General features: G+C 31.8%; 1 protein-coding gene across 6 annotated transcripts in view; it reads left to right on the top strand.

The window, feature by feature from the left end:
- Positions 1 to 16,339, top strand: part of LOC138331907 (tripartite motif-containing protein 2-like) — an 81,377-nt gene that overhangs the window by 42,015 nt on the left and 23,023 nt on the right. The window contains exon 3 of one of the 6 annotated variants that reach the window (XM_069279768.1): positions 1,461 to 1,507. The exons of 4 other annotated variants lie outside the window; for them this stretch is intronic. Coding sequence is in view for 1 of the 2 variants with exons in the window: in XM_069279765.1 (XP_069135866.1) it covers positions 3,637 to 3,692 (56 nt within the window). In the remaining variant the exon portion in view is untranslated. Of the gene's footprint in view, positions 1 to 1,460; positions 1,508 to 3,534; positions 3,693 to 16,339 lie in introns of those variants that run through there. One more of the 6 variants, XM_069279765.1, reaches the window with a different exon arrangement.

Here is a 16,339-nt window from a genome sequence, read left to right as displayed (position 1 = left end):
ACACTTACATACGTAACACATAAAGACGTGTTCTTTGTTAATTATCACATTCTATTTTCGAAATTAAAGTTTTAGATTGTAAGATTATTCCTTTTATCTATCTATTTATTTGTTTATTTATTTATCTATATTTGTATTTATCTACTATCTTTGTTGATTGCTACAATATATTTTCGACGTTAAATGTATTATTTTATTTATATTTTCGCATTTATCTGTCTGTCTGATTTTCAGTGTGCATAAGATATTATACTCTAATTATGATAAGTAAATTGAATACTCTATAATGTAACACTGGACTCCAATCACAATGAAAATAAAACTATTTTGTAAAGTTTCCAAACAAAAAACGTAGTTAACGTTTGCCATATATTTTTTCATTTTTGTATTTATAGTTTTACTTTTATGCGAATCATTAAAGCGAATTACAAACATGTACATGTATTTGATAAAGGCAGAAAAACCAAGGTGTTAAAAATAATTTTATCATGAATATTTATTGAAATATATTAATCATTAAATCATTAAAACGATATATATATGTGATAAAAAACGACATATGTATATGCATATAGGATATTTACTGAAATACGTTTTATTCAAAGCGATACAGCATGCAAAATACATAAAATAACAGCCTCCTCCTGCCTTTTAAATGTGTCAGAGAGGGTTACAACAAGCTTCCATTCAATGTTTATCTTTAGTACTTCTAGTCCTCTAACAAACACTTGTTTCTTCTAAGTTGTTTATATCCACGCCGTGTGTCTAATGATATTTGGTATAATCTAACTCGGTCTGGACCTAGTCCAAACAATCAGCTAAAACAATACGGTATGTGTTGTTCTTGTATCAACAGAATGCTATGTTATGTAAAACGACGTTCGTATCAGACATAGAGGAAAACAACTCGCGTCTATATTTTCATTTCAATTTGTCAGTTCTCCTGTCAAGTTCTCAACTGTTAAGATTTGATGAAAATAATTATATATACTAATATACATTCTGTAATGATATTATCTACTATCTTCGGATATCTCTGAAATAAATATATTATTGCTATTTATTTAGATATTGCAAGCTCCAAATAAGCCCTCTTGGGGGTGTGGGTGGTTGGGGAGGTATGAATCATGCCTTTTGTTTTCATTTTTTTCTATTTTAAAATAAAAAAAAGACGTTCCAGAGTATAGGTTCACGTATATACTATGAGAATCATAATTTAAATGTAAATTATTTTTGTGTGACTCCAAAACGAATAGCAAGGAGGACAACGAACAAATTGGGTCAGAATTATTTTCTTTAGAATTAAGTTGTACGGTAAATAGCAATAGAACTGCAATGTATAAGAACTTGTTTATTTGCGAATCAATGCATGCATTGACTTTCCTCCTTGTCATATTGCTCTGTATTTCTTCCCTACCATATTGTTTTGTATGTTTCACATTTGTTAAACCTCTTTTCAGAATTTGATTGACGTCACGCTAAGAAATTAATTAAGAGATCATTCTAGGTAAGTCCGTTATGTAATAGAATTGGATATTAACATTGTGTATAAGTTTATAGCGAATATTAACAGATAGAAATGTAACTGAAATATAGTCAGACCTTTGTACTATTACAGCTAATATGCATGGAATGCTGATTTCATATTTAAACAAGCATACGTTCTTTGTGGAACATGGTGTAGAATTTATTGTGCTATGTGTAAATGGATTGACTTGATCATGTTTGTAGTTACATAGTAAGAAATGAACTTAATGTATACTAGTGCAGTATAGTTATACTTAAGACTAACTCTTCAATCGTTCTGCTAAAAGCATATCTTGTTTTTACCAACACTAATTCTATATAGAAATGTGCTGTTTACCTCCTCATGTAAGAGCCGATCTAAATGTAAGTCAAATAAAAACTATCTTTTAAAAATAGTGTGCACAGTATCCATTTTGTGTTTGTAATGTTAGTCGTATGTAGAATTAGACTAGTAATACACCTAACCAGTATGTGGATAATTGGCAGACTTAAATCAATTTCATGAAGTAATTTATAATTATTTATCTCAAGATATTTTTTCAATAAATTTCAACTATTATTAAATAATTCAACTTTGCTTGTAACGAGCATTTTCATTGATAAAAGAGTCCCAAAATGAATTTTGAATATTAAAGAGGATATCTTTAGTAAATTGAAAATAAGGATTTATTTGAATAGGTTTTTTATGTTATGGAGATATAATACAAAAATGTTAGTATAGTCTCATTCGCGGTTTTATTTAGAGCACACTTTGTGTTATATCTTCTTAACATAAAAATATATTTAAGTTAATTTTTAAGTAAAGTGCAAATAGTAAATTCTCTTCACATACGAATTTTAATTTAACATGATATTCATTTTAATGTAAATTAATGAATATATCTTTACAGTTTGCACTGACATGGATACAATAACCATACTTTCAAGTATTATCATTATCAGTATATAATGATAGAACAACACGTGCGGCAATTCTATTGTTACGGGAATAGTCATTTGCGTAGCAAGGTGGGGTCACGAATGGCTCGATTGTAATCAGTTGTTCAATCGAATTCGTTGAGGATGACGAGAGAGAAAAAAATATGGGAATTTTGATAAAAAATATAATCTATCGCGAGAATAAAGAATATTTATTCTCGTGAAAAAGTGTAAATATAAGAAATGGAATTTTATTCTGTTGGTGTTATGAGGGTATAATGATAATGGAGCCCTTGTAGACTTAATGTAACTCGGCTTCGCCGGGGTAACATATTTTACACGTGCTCCATTATCAGTATACCCTCATAACCTAAACAAAATAAAAATCTATTCCTTCAGTAAATGTTTAAGTTAATAAATAAATAAATATGTAGATAAAATTAACAAATATAAAACAATAAATCAATTACATGTATATGTAAAAATGTCAGTCTCGGCTATATTGTAGCGATAGCTATAATAGTATGGTATTTGTAAGAGATATTATAATACAAATTAATAGGAATATAAAATAAAGGCAATAAATTGAACGCTATAATTTGATAGAAACAAAGGTTATATTTTTCCATACAAACTCTAATTTAATTGACATTTAAAAATGTATCCCATCTTAAATTAGCGATATTTTATTTTTTAGATAAATTTGTTGTGCCCATTTTTCTTACACAATAGTATTGTTCATTATCAAGATTTGTCAATTACTTTAAGATATAACGGTGCATAAAGTATAACAGTAGATTATTTCTTTATTATTATTATGCCTTCTCGCCTATCATTATTGGTATTAAACTGATAAGATTTTTCATCAATAACAATCGCTTCGCATAATTATCAATTTCAAATGATAAACATTAAATAAGAAAGCCAGCTTTTAGATTTTACCTTCTGCACATGATTCATTGGGAAATGTTTACACAGATGAGTTCTATAAACATGTAATTCTTCACGAGAGATGCACGTGGGGGACTCAGAGCACTCCTAGAGAATACCCAGGTCCTGACAGCATACAACATTTCTCGTGACTGCATCAGCGTCCATGGAATGCTTGTGTTGCGTAGGTAGTCTTTATACAATAACACGGACCGCATAATTGTATAGTAGGGGGTTTGTCGTCGAGAAGAAATATCCGGAATGAAATCAAAAACTACGGACACAATGTCAGTTCCTGACCAATCTGTTACACACCCGTAAGTAAATTATTGGAATACAATTATTAGTTCAGTATCAAAATATAAGCAGAAGTTTGAATCTTAACTTTGCTAGTTAATTAAATTAAAAAATTCATTCATAATATTTAATTCGTACTTCCAAAGACATTAAAGTCATATAACTAATACTTTCGTTTGACTTTTGTCAATCATTGATACAATTCAATACTATTAATGATATGTTTTATGTTTTTTCCCCCACTTTTTGTAAGATAGTTATTTATCTCTATTTTTGAAGTGTATATATTCCTAAAGAAATATAAAAATGCATTTCTATATCTATATATCGCAGTCTTTTAACTTTAATATTGTTTTTACCTGAAGCTTATGTTTCACGTATGTCACACATTTTTATCTAATACCAACCGGCGGTCTACAGGATCTTCCTGCTAAAACATTTAATTATAGTTTTACATACTCAATTGGATGCATGCTCTTGACAAGCATTTGAACAAAAAAAGTACATATATCATGTTCTTTACATTATAAAGATTTTACGTCTGTACTAAACTACCAGAATACGTTTGTGGGGAAGGAATTGCCCCATGACCTATATAAATTATTAGCATTTTGCCTGACCGTCGGTCTGAAATAGTCAGTTAATCTATTGCACGTGCATGCCTCTCACAATAGGGTTCATTTTGTCCGGTCATGCTACTTAGTTTGTTCTCAGCAAGGTTCCTACATAACAACAAATATGTAAAGTAACATATACATAGTCTCCACTTGTCTCTTGTGATGTTACCTCGTGGGAACTTGTACATGTTGAATTTCCATTCTGATATTGTCAGTTTGTAATTGGTAAATGTTTAGACACATATTTATCTTTCAATATTATACATCCAACGAAAAGGTTTGCTACATGTTATCAAACGATTGTTGAAAAAGACGGATTTTTATAACAATAAAGTAAGCTCATACCTTGTACTATAACCCAACTAGGAACATTTAGTTTAAAAGGGTATTTTGTCGAACTCGCTGTACCAATTGGAACAACTGCTGTTAATGACAATTTTTCATTTGTTTGTTGCATTGGAACAATACTTCGTTGTGTTTGGGAGATATTCTTGGATTTTCTAGAGTTACTATTCTGATGACCTCGCTGAAATAAGTATTTCATGAGACTGTATACTGTATATACGTATACGTATATAATGTACATGAGCATTAATCAGCTTCCTAGATCATTTTGGCGGAAGTCACCCACAAAAATAAAAACGTCACCAGTACTCAATGTCTAACTGTCTGAAAATATCTTTTAAACATTTCTCTGGATAGAATTAGTCCTAATAATCGCTGCTCTTCTATCATTGCGGTCAGGGATAACTTTTTAACAGTTAGTGACACGTCAAGGAACATTACATATCATCCAGAAATATATAAGGTTTTGGTTTGATCAGGTATATAGTCAAAGCAATGTATGATAAGATATAGTCAAAGCAATGTATGATAAGATATAGTCAAAGCAATGTATGATAAGGTATAGTCAAAGCAATGTATGATAAGGTATAGTCAAAGCAATGTATGATAAGGTAGTCAAAGCAATGTATGATAAGGTAGTCAAAGCAATGTATGATAAGGTAGTCAAAGCAATGTATGATAAGGTAGTCAAAGCAATGTATGATAAGGTATAGTCAAAGCAATGTATGATAAGGTATAGTCAAAGCAATGTATGATAAGGTATAGTCAAAGCAATGTATGATAAGGTATAGTCAAAGCAATGTATGATAAGGTATAGTCAAAGCAATGTATGATAAGGTATAGTCAAAGCAATGTATGATAAGGTATAGTCAAAGCAATGTATGATAAGGTATAGTCAAAGCAATGTATGATAAGGTATAGTCAAAGCAATGTATGATAAGGTATAGTCAAAGCAATGATATGATAAGGTATAGTCAAAGCAATGTATGATAAGGTAAGTCAAAGCAATGTATGATAAGGTATAGTCAAAGCAATGTATGATAAGGTATAGTCAAAGCAATGTATGATAAGGTATAGTCAAAGCAATGTATGATAAGGTATAGTCAAAGCAATGTATGATAAGGTATAGTCAAAGCAATGTATGATAAGGTATAGTCAAAGCAATGTATGATAAGGTATAGTCAAAGCAATGTATGATAAGGTATAGTCAAAGCAATGTATGATAAGGTATAGTCAAAGCAATGTATGATAAGGTATAGTCAAAGCAATGTATGATAAGGTATAGTCAAAGCAATGTATGATAAGGTAGTCAAAGGTATGATAAGGTAGTCAAAGCAATGTATGATAAGGTATAGTCAAAGCAATGTATGATAAGGTATAGTCAAAGCAATGTATGATAAGGTATAGTCAAAGCAATGTATGATAAGGTATAGTCAAAGCAATGTATGATAAGGTATAAAAGCAATGTATGATAAGTATAGTCAAAGCAATGTATGATAAGGTATAGTCAAAGCAATGTATGATAAGGTAGTCAAAGCAATGTATGATAAGGTATAGTCAAAGCAATGTATGATAAGGTAGTCAAAGCAATGTATGATAAGGTAGTCAAAGCAATGTATGATAAGGTAGTCAAAGCAATGTATGATAAGGTAGTCAAAGCAATGTATGATAAGGTATAGTCAAAGCAATGTATGATAAGGTATAGTCAAAGCAATGTATGATAAGGTATAGTCAAAGCAATGTATGATAAGGTATAGTCAAAGCAATGTATGATAAGGTATAGTCAAAGCAATGTATGATAAGTATAGTCAAAGCAATGTATGATAAGGTAGTCAAAGCAATGTATGATAAGGTATAGTCAAAGCAATGTATGATAAGGTATAGTCAAAGCAATGTATGATAAGGTAGTCAAAGCAATGTATGATAAGGTAGTCAAAGCAATGTATGATAAGGTATAGTCAAAGCAATGTATGATAAGGTATAGTCAAAGCAATGTATGATAAGGTATAGTCAAAGCAATGTATGATAAGGTATAGTCAAAGCAATGTATGATAAGGTATAGTCAAAGCAATGTATAAAGGATAGTAAGGTATGATAAGTCAAAGCAATGTATGATAAGGTATAGTCAAAGCAATGTATGATAAGGTAGTCAAAGCAATGTATGATAAGGTATAGTCAAAGCAATGTATGATAAGGTATAGTCAAAGCAATGTATGATAAGGTATAGTCAAAGCAATGTATGATAAGGTATAGTCAAAGCAATGTATGATAAGGTATAGTCAAAGCAATGTATGATAAGGTAGTCAAAGCAATGTATGATAAGGTATAGTCAAAGCAATGTATGATAAGGTAGTCAAAGCAATGTATGATAAGGTATAGTCAAAGCAATGTATGATAAGGTAGTCAAAGCAATGTATGATAAGGTATAGTCAAAGCAATGTGTGATAAGGTATAGTCAAAGCAATGTATGATAAGGTAGTCAAAGCAATGTATGATAAGGTAGTCAAAGCAATGTATGATAAGTATAGTCAAAGCAATGTATGATAAGGTATAGTCAAAGCAATGTATGATAAGGTATCAAAGCAATGTATGATAGGTAGTCAAAGCAATGTATGATAAGGTAGTCAAAGCAATGTATGATAAGGTAGTCAAAGCAATGTATGATAAGGTAGTCAAAGCAATGTATGATAAGGTATAGTCAAAGCAATGTATGATAAGGTATAGTCAAAGCAATGTATGATAAGGTATAGTCAAAGCAATGTATGATAAGGTATAGTCAAAGCAATGTATGATAAGGTATAGTCAAAGCAATGTATGATAAGGTATAGTCAAAGCAATGTATGATAAGGTATAGTCAAAGCAATGTATGATAAGGTATAGTCAAAGCAATGTATGATAAGGTAGTCAAAGCAATGTATGATAAGGTATAGTCAAAGCAATGTAATGTAAGTCAAGCAATGTATGATAAGGTAGTCAAAGCAATGTATGATAAGGTATAGTCAAAGCAATGTATGATAAGGTAGTCAAAGCAATGTATGATAAGGTATAGTCAAAGCAATGTATGATAAGGTAGTCAAAGCAATGTATGATAAGGTATAGTCAAAGCAATGTATGATAAGGTATAGTCAAAGCAATGTATGATAAGGTATAGTCAAAGCAATGTATGATAAGGTATAGTCAAAGCAATGTATGATAAGGTATAGTCAAAGCAATGTATGATAAGGTATAGTCAAAGCAATGTATGATAAGGTATAGTCAAAGCAATGTATGATAAGGTAGTCAAAGCAATGTATGATAAGGTATAGTCAAAGCAATGTATGATAAGGTAGTCAAAGCAATGTATGATAAGGTATAGTCAAAGCAATGTATGATAAGGTATAGTCAAAGCAATGTATGATAAGGTAGTCAAAGCAATGTATGATAAGGTATAGTCAAAGCAATGTATGATAAGGTATAGTCAAAGCAATGTATGATAAGGTATAGTCAAAGCAATGTATGATAAGGTATAGTCAAAGCAATGTATGATAAGGTATAGTCAAAGCAATGTATGATAAGGTATAGTCAAAGCAATGTATGATAAGGTAGTCAAAGCAATGTATGATAAGGTATAGTCAAAGCAATGTATGATAAGGTATAGTCAAAGCAATGTATGATAAGGTATAGTCAAAGCAATGTATGATAAGGTATAGTCAAAGCAATGTATGATAAGGTATAGTCAAAGCAATGTATGATAAGGTATAGTCAAAGCAATGTATGATAAGGTATAGTCAAAGCAATGTATGATAAGGTATAGTCAAAGCAATGTATGATAAGGTAGTCAAAGCAATGTATGATAAGGTATAGTCAAAGCAATGTATGATAAGGTATAGTCAAAGCAATGTATGATAAGGTAGTCAAAGCAATGTATGATAAGGTATGATAAGGTATAGTCAAAGCAATGTATGATAAGGTATAGTCAAAGCAATGTATGATAAGGTAGTCAAAGCAATGTATGATAAGGTAGTCAAAGCAATGTATGATAAGGTAGTCAAAGCAATGTATGATAAGGTATAGTCAAAGCAATGTATGATAAGGTAGTCAAAGCAATGTATGATAAGGTAGTCAAAGCAATTTTAAGGTATAGTCAAAGCAATGTATGATAAGGTATAGTCAAAGCAATGTATGATAAGGTATAGTCAAAGCAATGTATGATAAGGTATAGTCAAAGCAATGTATGATAAGGTATGATAAGTATAGTCAAAGCAATGTATGATAAGGTATAGTCAAAGCAATGTATGATAAGGTAGTCAAAGCAATGTATGATAAGGTATAGTCAAAGCAATGTATGATAAGGTATAGTCAAAGCAATGTATGATAAGGTATAGTCAAAGCAATGTATGATAAGGTAGTCAAAGCAATGTATGATAAGGTATAGTCAAAGCAATGTATGATAAGGTATAGTCAAAGCAATGTATGATAAGGTATAGTCAAAGCAATGTATGATAAGGTAGTCAAAGCAATGTATGATAAGGTATAGTCAAAGCAATGTATGATAAGGTAGTCAAAGCAATGTATGATAAGGTATAGTCAAAGCAATGTATGATAAGGTATAGTCAAAGCAATGTATGATAAGGTAGTCAAAGCAATGTATGATAAGGTATAGTCAAAGCAATGTATGATAAGGTATAGTCAAAGCAATGTATGATAAGGTATAGTCAAAGCAATGTATGATAAGGTATAGTCAAAGCAATGTATGATAAGGTAGTCAAAGCAATGTATGATAAGGTAGTCAAAGCAATGTATGATAAGGTATAGTCAAAGCAATGTATGATAAGGTATAGTCAAAGCAATGTATGATAAGGTATAGTCAAAGCAATGTATGATAAGGTATAGTCAAAGCAATGTATGATAAGGTATAGTCAAAGCAATGTATGATAAGGTATAGTCAAAGCAATGTATGATAAGGTATAGTCAAAGCAATGTATGATAAGGTATAGTCAAAGCAATGTATGATAAGGTAGTCAAAGCAATGTATGATAAGGTAGTCAAAGCAATGTATGATAAGGTATAGTCAAAGCAATGTATGATAAGGTATAGTCAAAGCAATGTATGATAAGGTATAGTCAAAGCAATGTATGATAAGGTAGTCAAAGCAATGTATGATAAGGTATAGTCAAAGCAATGTATGATAAGGTAGTCAAAGCAATGTATGATAAGGTATAGTCAAAGCAATGTATGATAAGGTATAGTCAAAGCAATGTATGATAAGTAGTAATTATGATAAGGTATAGTCAAAGCAATGTATGATAAGGTATAGTCAAAGCAATGTATGATAAGGTAGTCAAAGCAATGTATGATAAGGTAGTCAAAGCAATGTATGATAAGGTAGTCAAAGCAATGTATGATAAGGTATAGTCAAAGCAATGTATGATAAGGTAGTCAAAGCAATGTATGATAAGGTATAGTCAAAGCAATGTATGATAAGGTATAGTCAAAGCAATGTATGATAAGGTATAGTCAAAGCAATGTATGATAAGGTATAGTCAAAGCAATGTATGATAAGGTATAGTCAAAGCAATGTATGATAAGGTATAGTCAAAGCAATGTATGATAAGGTATAGTCAAAGCAATGTATGATAAGGTATAGTCAAAGCAATGTATGATAAGGTAGTCAAAGCAATGTATGATAAGGTAGTCAAAGCAATGTATGATAAGGTATAGTCAAAGCAATGTATGATAAGGTATAGTCAAAGCAATGTATGATAAGGTATAGTCAAAGCAATGTATGATAAGGTATAGTCAAAGCAATGTATGATAAGGTAGTCAAAGCAATGTATGATAAGGTATAGTCAAAGCAATGTATGATAAGGTATAGTCAAAGCAATGTATGATAAGGTATAGTCAAAGCAATGTATGATAAGGTATAGTCAAAGCAATGTATGATAAGGTATAGTCAAAGCAATGTATGATAAGGTAGTCAAAGCAATGTATGATAAGGTAGTCAAAGCAATGTATGATAAGGTATAGTCAAAGCAATGTATGATAAGGTATAGTCAAAGCAATGTATGATAAGGTATAGTCAAAGCAATGTATGATAAGGTATAGTCAAAGCAATGTATGATAAGGTATAGTCAAAGCAATGTATGATAAGGTATAGTCAAAGCAATGTATGATAAGGTATAGTCAAAGCAATGTATGATAAGGTATAGTCAAAGCAATGTATGATAAGGTATAGTCAAAGCAATGTATGAATTCAAGCATGTATGATAAGGTATAGTCAAAGCAATGTATGATAAGGTATAGTCAAAGCAATGTATGATAAGGTATAGTCAAAGCAATGTATGATAAGGTATAGTCAAAGCAATGTATGATAAGGTATAGTCAAAGCAATGTATGATAAGGTAGTCAAAGCAATGTATGATAAGGTATAGTCAAAGCAATGTATGATAAGGTATAGTCAAAGCAATGTATGATAAGGTAGTCAAAGCAATGTATGATAAGGTATAGTCAAAGCAATGTATGATAAGGTATAGTCAAAGCAATGTATGATAAGGTATAGTCAAAGCAATGTATGATAAGGTATGATAAGGTCAAAGCAATGTATGATAAGGTATAGTCAAAGCAATGTATGATAAGGTATAGTCAAAGCAATGTATGATAAGGTATAGTCAAAGCAATGTATGATAAGGTATAGTCAAAGCAATGTATGATAAGGTATAGTCAAAGCAATGTATGATAAGGTATAGTCAAAGCAATGTATGATAAGGTATAGTCAAAGCAATGTATGATAAGGTATAGTCAAAGCAATGTATGATAAGGTAGTCAAAGCAATGTATGATAAGGTATAGTCAAAGCAATGTATGATAAGGTAGTAGTCAAAGCAATGTATGATAAGGTATAGTCAAAGCAATGTATGATAAGGTATAGTCAAAGCAATGTATGATAAGGTAGTCAAAGCAATGTATGATAAGGTAGTCAAAGCAATGTATGATAAGGTATAGTCAAAGCAATGTATGATAAGGTAGTCAAAGCAATGTATGATAAGGTATAGTCAAAGCAATGTATGATAAGGTATAGTCAAAGCAATGTATGATAAGGTAGTCAAAGCAATGTATGATAAGGTAGTCAAAGCAATGTATGATAAGGTATAGTCAAAGCAATGTATGATAAGGTAGTCAAAGCAATGTATGATAAGGTAGTCAAAGCAATGTATGATAAGGTATAGTCAAAGCAATGTATGATATGGTATAGTCAAAGCAATGTATGATAAGGTATAGTCAAAGCAATGTATGATAAGGTATAGTCAAAGCAATGTATGATAAGGTATCAAAGTGTATGATAAGGTATAGTCAAAGCAATGTATGATAAGGTAGTCAAAGCAATGTATGATAAGGTATAGTCAAAGCAATGTATGATAAGGTATAGTCAAAGCAATGTATGATAAGGTATAGTCAAAGCAATGTATGATAAGGTATAGTCAAAGCAATGTATGATAAGGTATAGTCAAAGCAATGTATGATAAGGTATAGTCAAAGCAATGTATGATAAGGTAGTCAAAGCAATGTATGATAAGGTATAGTCAAAGCAATGTATGATAAGGTATAGTCAAAGCAATGTATTAGATAAGGTAGTCAAAGCAATGTATGATAAGGTATAGTCAAAGCAATGTATGATAAGGTAGTCAAAGCAATGTATGATAAGGTAGTCAAAGCATGTATGATAAGATAGTCAAAGCAATGTATGATAAGGTATAGTCAAAGCAATGTATGATAAGGTATAGTCAAAGCAATGTATGATAAGGTATAGTCAAAGCAATGTATGATAAGGTATAGTCAAAGCAATGTATGATAAGGTATAGTCAAAGCAATGTATGATAAGGTATAGTCAAAGCAAATGTATGATAAGGTATAGTCAAAGCTCAATGTATGATAAGGTATTGTCTAAAGCAATGTGATGATAAGGTATTAGTCAAAGCAATGTATGATAAGGTATAGTCAAAGCAATGTATGATAAGGTATAGTCAAAGCAATGTATGATAAGGTATAGTCAAAGCTATGTATGATAGGTGATAGTCAAAGCAATGTATTCGTAAGGTAGTCAAAGCAATGTATGATAAGGTATAGTCAAAGCAATGTATGATAAGGTATAGTCAAAGCAATGTATGATAAGGTATAGTCAAAGCAATGTATGATAAGGTATAGTCAAAGCAATGTATGATAAGGTATAGTCAAAGCAATGTATGATAAGGTAGTCAAAGCAATGTATGATAAGGTATAGTCAAAGCAATGTATGATAAGGTATAGTCAAAGCAATGTATGATAAGGTATAGTCAAAGCAATGTATGATAAGGTATAGTCAAAGCAATGTATGATAAGGTATAGTCAAAGCAATGTATGATAAGGTATAGTCAAAGCAATGTATGATAAGGTATAGTCAAAGCAATGTATGATAAGGTATAGTCAAAGCAATGTATGATAAGGTATAGTCAAAGCAATGTATGATAAGGTATAGTCAAAGCAATGTATGATAAGGTATAGTCAAAGCAATGTATGATAAGGTAGTCAAAGCAATGTATGATAAGGTAGTCAAAGCAATGTATGATAAGGTAGTCATACCCAATGTATGATAAGGTATAGTCAAAAGCAATGTATAAAGGTGAACCTTTAACACACCCTAGAGTTAGAAGCCTTATGATAACGTAGTAAAGGACGATATAAAGGTGAACCTTTAACATACCCTATCGTTAGACGATATAAAGGTGAACCTTTAACATACCCTAGCGTTAGACGATATAAAGGTGAACCTTTAACATACTCTAGCGTTAGACGATATAAAGGTGAACCTTTAACATACCCTAGCGTTAGACGTTATAAGGTGAACCTTTAACATACCCTAGATATAAAGGTGAACCTTTAACATACCCTAGCGTTAGACGATATAAAGGTGAACCTTTAACATACCCCTAGCGTTAGACGATATAAAGGTGAACCTTTAACATACCCTAGCGTTAGACGATATAAAGGTGAACCTTTAACATACCCTAACGTTAGACGATATAAAGGTGAACCTTTAACATACCCTAGCGTTAGACGATATAAAGGTGAACCTTTAACATACCCTAACGTTAGACGATATAAAGGTGAACCTTTAACATACCCTAACGTTAGACGATATAAAGGTGAACCTTTAACATACCCTAGCGTTAGACGATATAAAGGTGAACCTTTAACATACCCTAACGTTAGACGATATAAAGGTGAACCTTTAACATACACCTAACGTTAGACGATTAGAACTTATACCTAAGGTTAGACGATATTAACCTTTACATACCCTAAGACGTTAGACCTTAACATACCCTAACGATATAAAGGTGAACCTTTAACACACCCTAACGTTAGACGATATAAAGGTGAACCTTTAACATACCCTAGCGTTAGACGATATAAAGGTGAACCTTTAACATACCCTAACGTTAGACGATATAAAGGTGAACCTTTAACATACCTAGCGTTAGACGATATAAAGGTGAACCTTTAACATACCCTAACGTTAGACGATATAAAGGTGAACCTTTAACATACCCTAACGTTAGACGATATAAAGGAGTGAACCTTTAACATACCCTAGCGTTAGACGATATAAAGGTGAACCTTTAACATACCCTAGCGTTAGACGATATAAAGGTGAACCTTTAACATACCCTAGCGTTAGACGATATAAAGGTGAACCTTTAACATACCCTAGCGTTAGACGATATAAAGGTGAACCTTTAACATACCCCACGTTAGACGATATAAAGGTGAACCTTTAACATACCCTAGCGTTAGACGATATAAAGGTGAACCTTTAACATACCCTAACGTTAGACGATATAAAGGTGAACCTTTAACATACCCTAACGTTAGACGATATAAAGGTGAACCTTTAACATACCCTAACGTTAGACGATATAAAGGTGAACCTTTAACATACCCTAACGTTAGACGATATAAAGGTGAACCTTTAACATACCCTAACGTTAGACGATATAAAGGTGAACCTTTAACATACCCTAGCGTTAGACGATATAAAGGTGAACCTTTAACATACCCTAACGTTAGACGATATAAAGGTGAACCTTTAACATACCCTACGTTAGACGATATAAAGGTGAACCCTAACATACCTAACGTTAGACGATATAAAGGTGAACCTTTAACATACCCTAACGTTAGACGATATAAAGGTGAACCTTTAACATACCCTAACGTTAGACGATATAAAGGTGAACCTTTAACATACCCTAACGTTAGACGATATAAAGGTGAACCTTTAACATACCCTAACGTTAGACGATATAAAGGTGAACCTTTAACATACCCTACGTAGACGATATAAGTGTTTAACATAAAAGTAACCTTTAACATACCCTACGTTAGACGATATAAAGGTGAACCTTTAACATACCCTAAACGTTAGACGATATAAAGGTGAACCTTTAACATACCCTAACGTTAGACGATATAAAGGTGAACCTTTAACATACCCTAACGTTAGACGATATAAAGGTGAACCTTTAACATACCCTAACGTTAGACGATATAAAGGTGAACCTTTAACATACCCTAACGTTAGACGATATAAAGGTGAACCTTTAACATACCCTAGCGTTAGACGATATAAAGGTGAACCTTTAACATACCCTAACGTTAGACGATATAAAGGTGAACCTTTAACATACCCTACGTTAGACGATATAAAGGTGAACCTTTAACATACCCTACCTAGCGTTAGACGATATAAAGGTGAACCTTTAACATACCCTAACGTTAGACGATATAAAGGTGAACCTTTAACATACCCTAACGTTAGACGATATAAAGGTGAACCTTTAACATACCCTAACGTTAGACGATATAAAGGTGAACCTTTAACATACCCTAACGTTAGACGATATAAAGGTGAACCTTTAACATACCCTAACGTTAGACGATATAAAGGTGAACCTTTAACATACCCTAACGTTAGACGATATAAAGGTGAACCTTTAACATACCCTAACGTTAGACGATATAAAGGTGAACCTTTAACATACCCTAACGTTAGACGATATAAAGGTGAACCTTTAACATACCCTAACGTTAGACGATATAAAGGTGAACCTTTAACATACCCTAACGTTAGACGATATAAAGGTGAACCTTTAACATACCCTAGCGTTAGACGATATAAAGGTGAACCTTTAACATACCCTAACGTTAGACGATATAAAGGTGAACCTTTAACATACCCTAACGTTAGACGATATAAAGGTGAACCTTTAACATACCCTAACGTTAGACGATATAAAGGTAACCTATTATAAAGGTGAACCTTTAACATACCCTAACGTTAGACGATATAAAGGTGAACCTTTAACATACCCTAACGTTAGACGATATAAAGGTGAACCTTTAACATACCCTAACGTTAGACGATATAAAGGTGAACCTTTAACATACCCTAACGTTAGACGATATAAAGGTGAACTTTAAATCTTACATACCTAACGTTAGACGATATAAAGGTGAACCTTTAACATACCCTAACGTTAGACGATATAAAGGTGAACCTTTAACATACCCTAACGTTAGACGATATAAAGGTGAACCTTTAACATACCCTAACGTTAGACGATATAAAGGTGAACCTTTAACATACCCTAACGTTAGACGATATAAAGGTGAACCTTTAACATACCCTAA

Source organism: Argopecten irradians, chromosome 9, assembly GCF_041381155.1.
Source record: "Argopecten irradians isolate NY chromosome 9, Ai_NY, whole genome shotgun sequence".
In the NCBI taxonomy this organism is placed as follows: Eukaryota; Metazoa; Mollusca; class Bivalvia; order Pectinida; family Pectinidae; genus Argopecten; species Argopecten irradians.
Note: the sequence above shows the minus strand (reverse complement) of the source record. Positions and strands in the feature narration are given on the sequence as shown.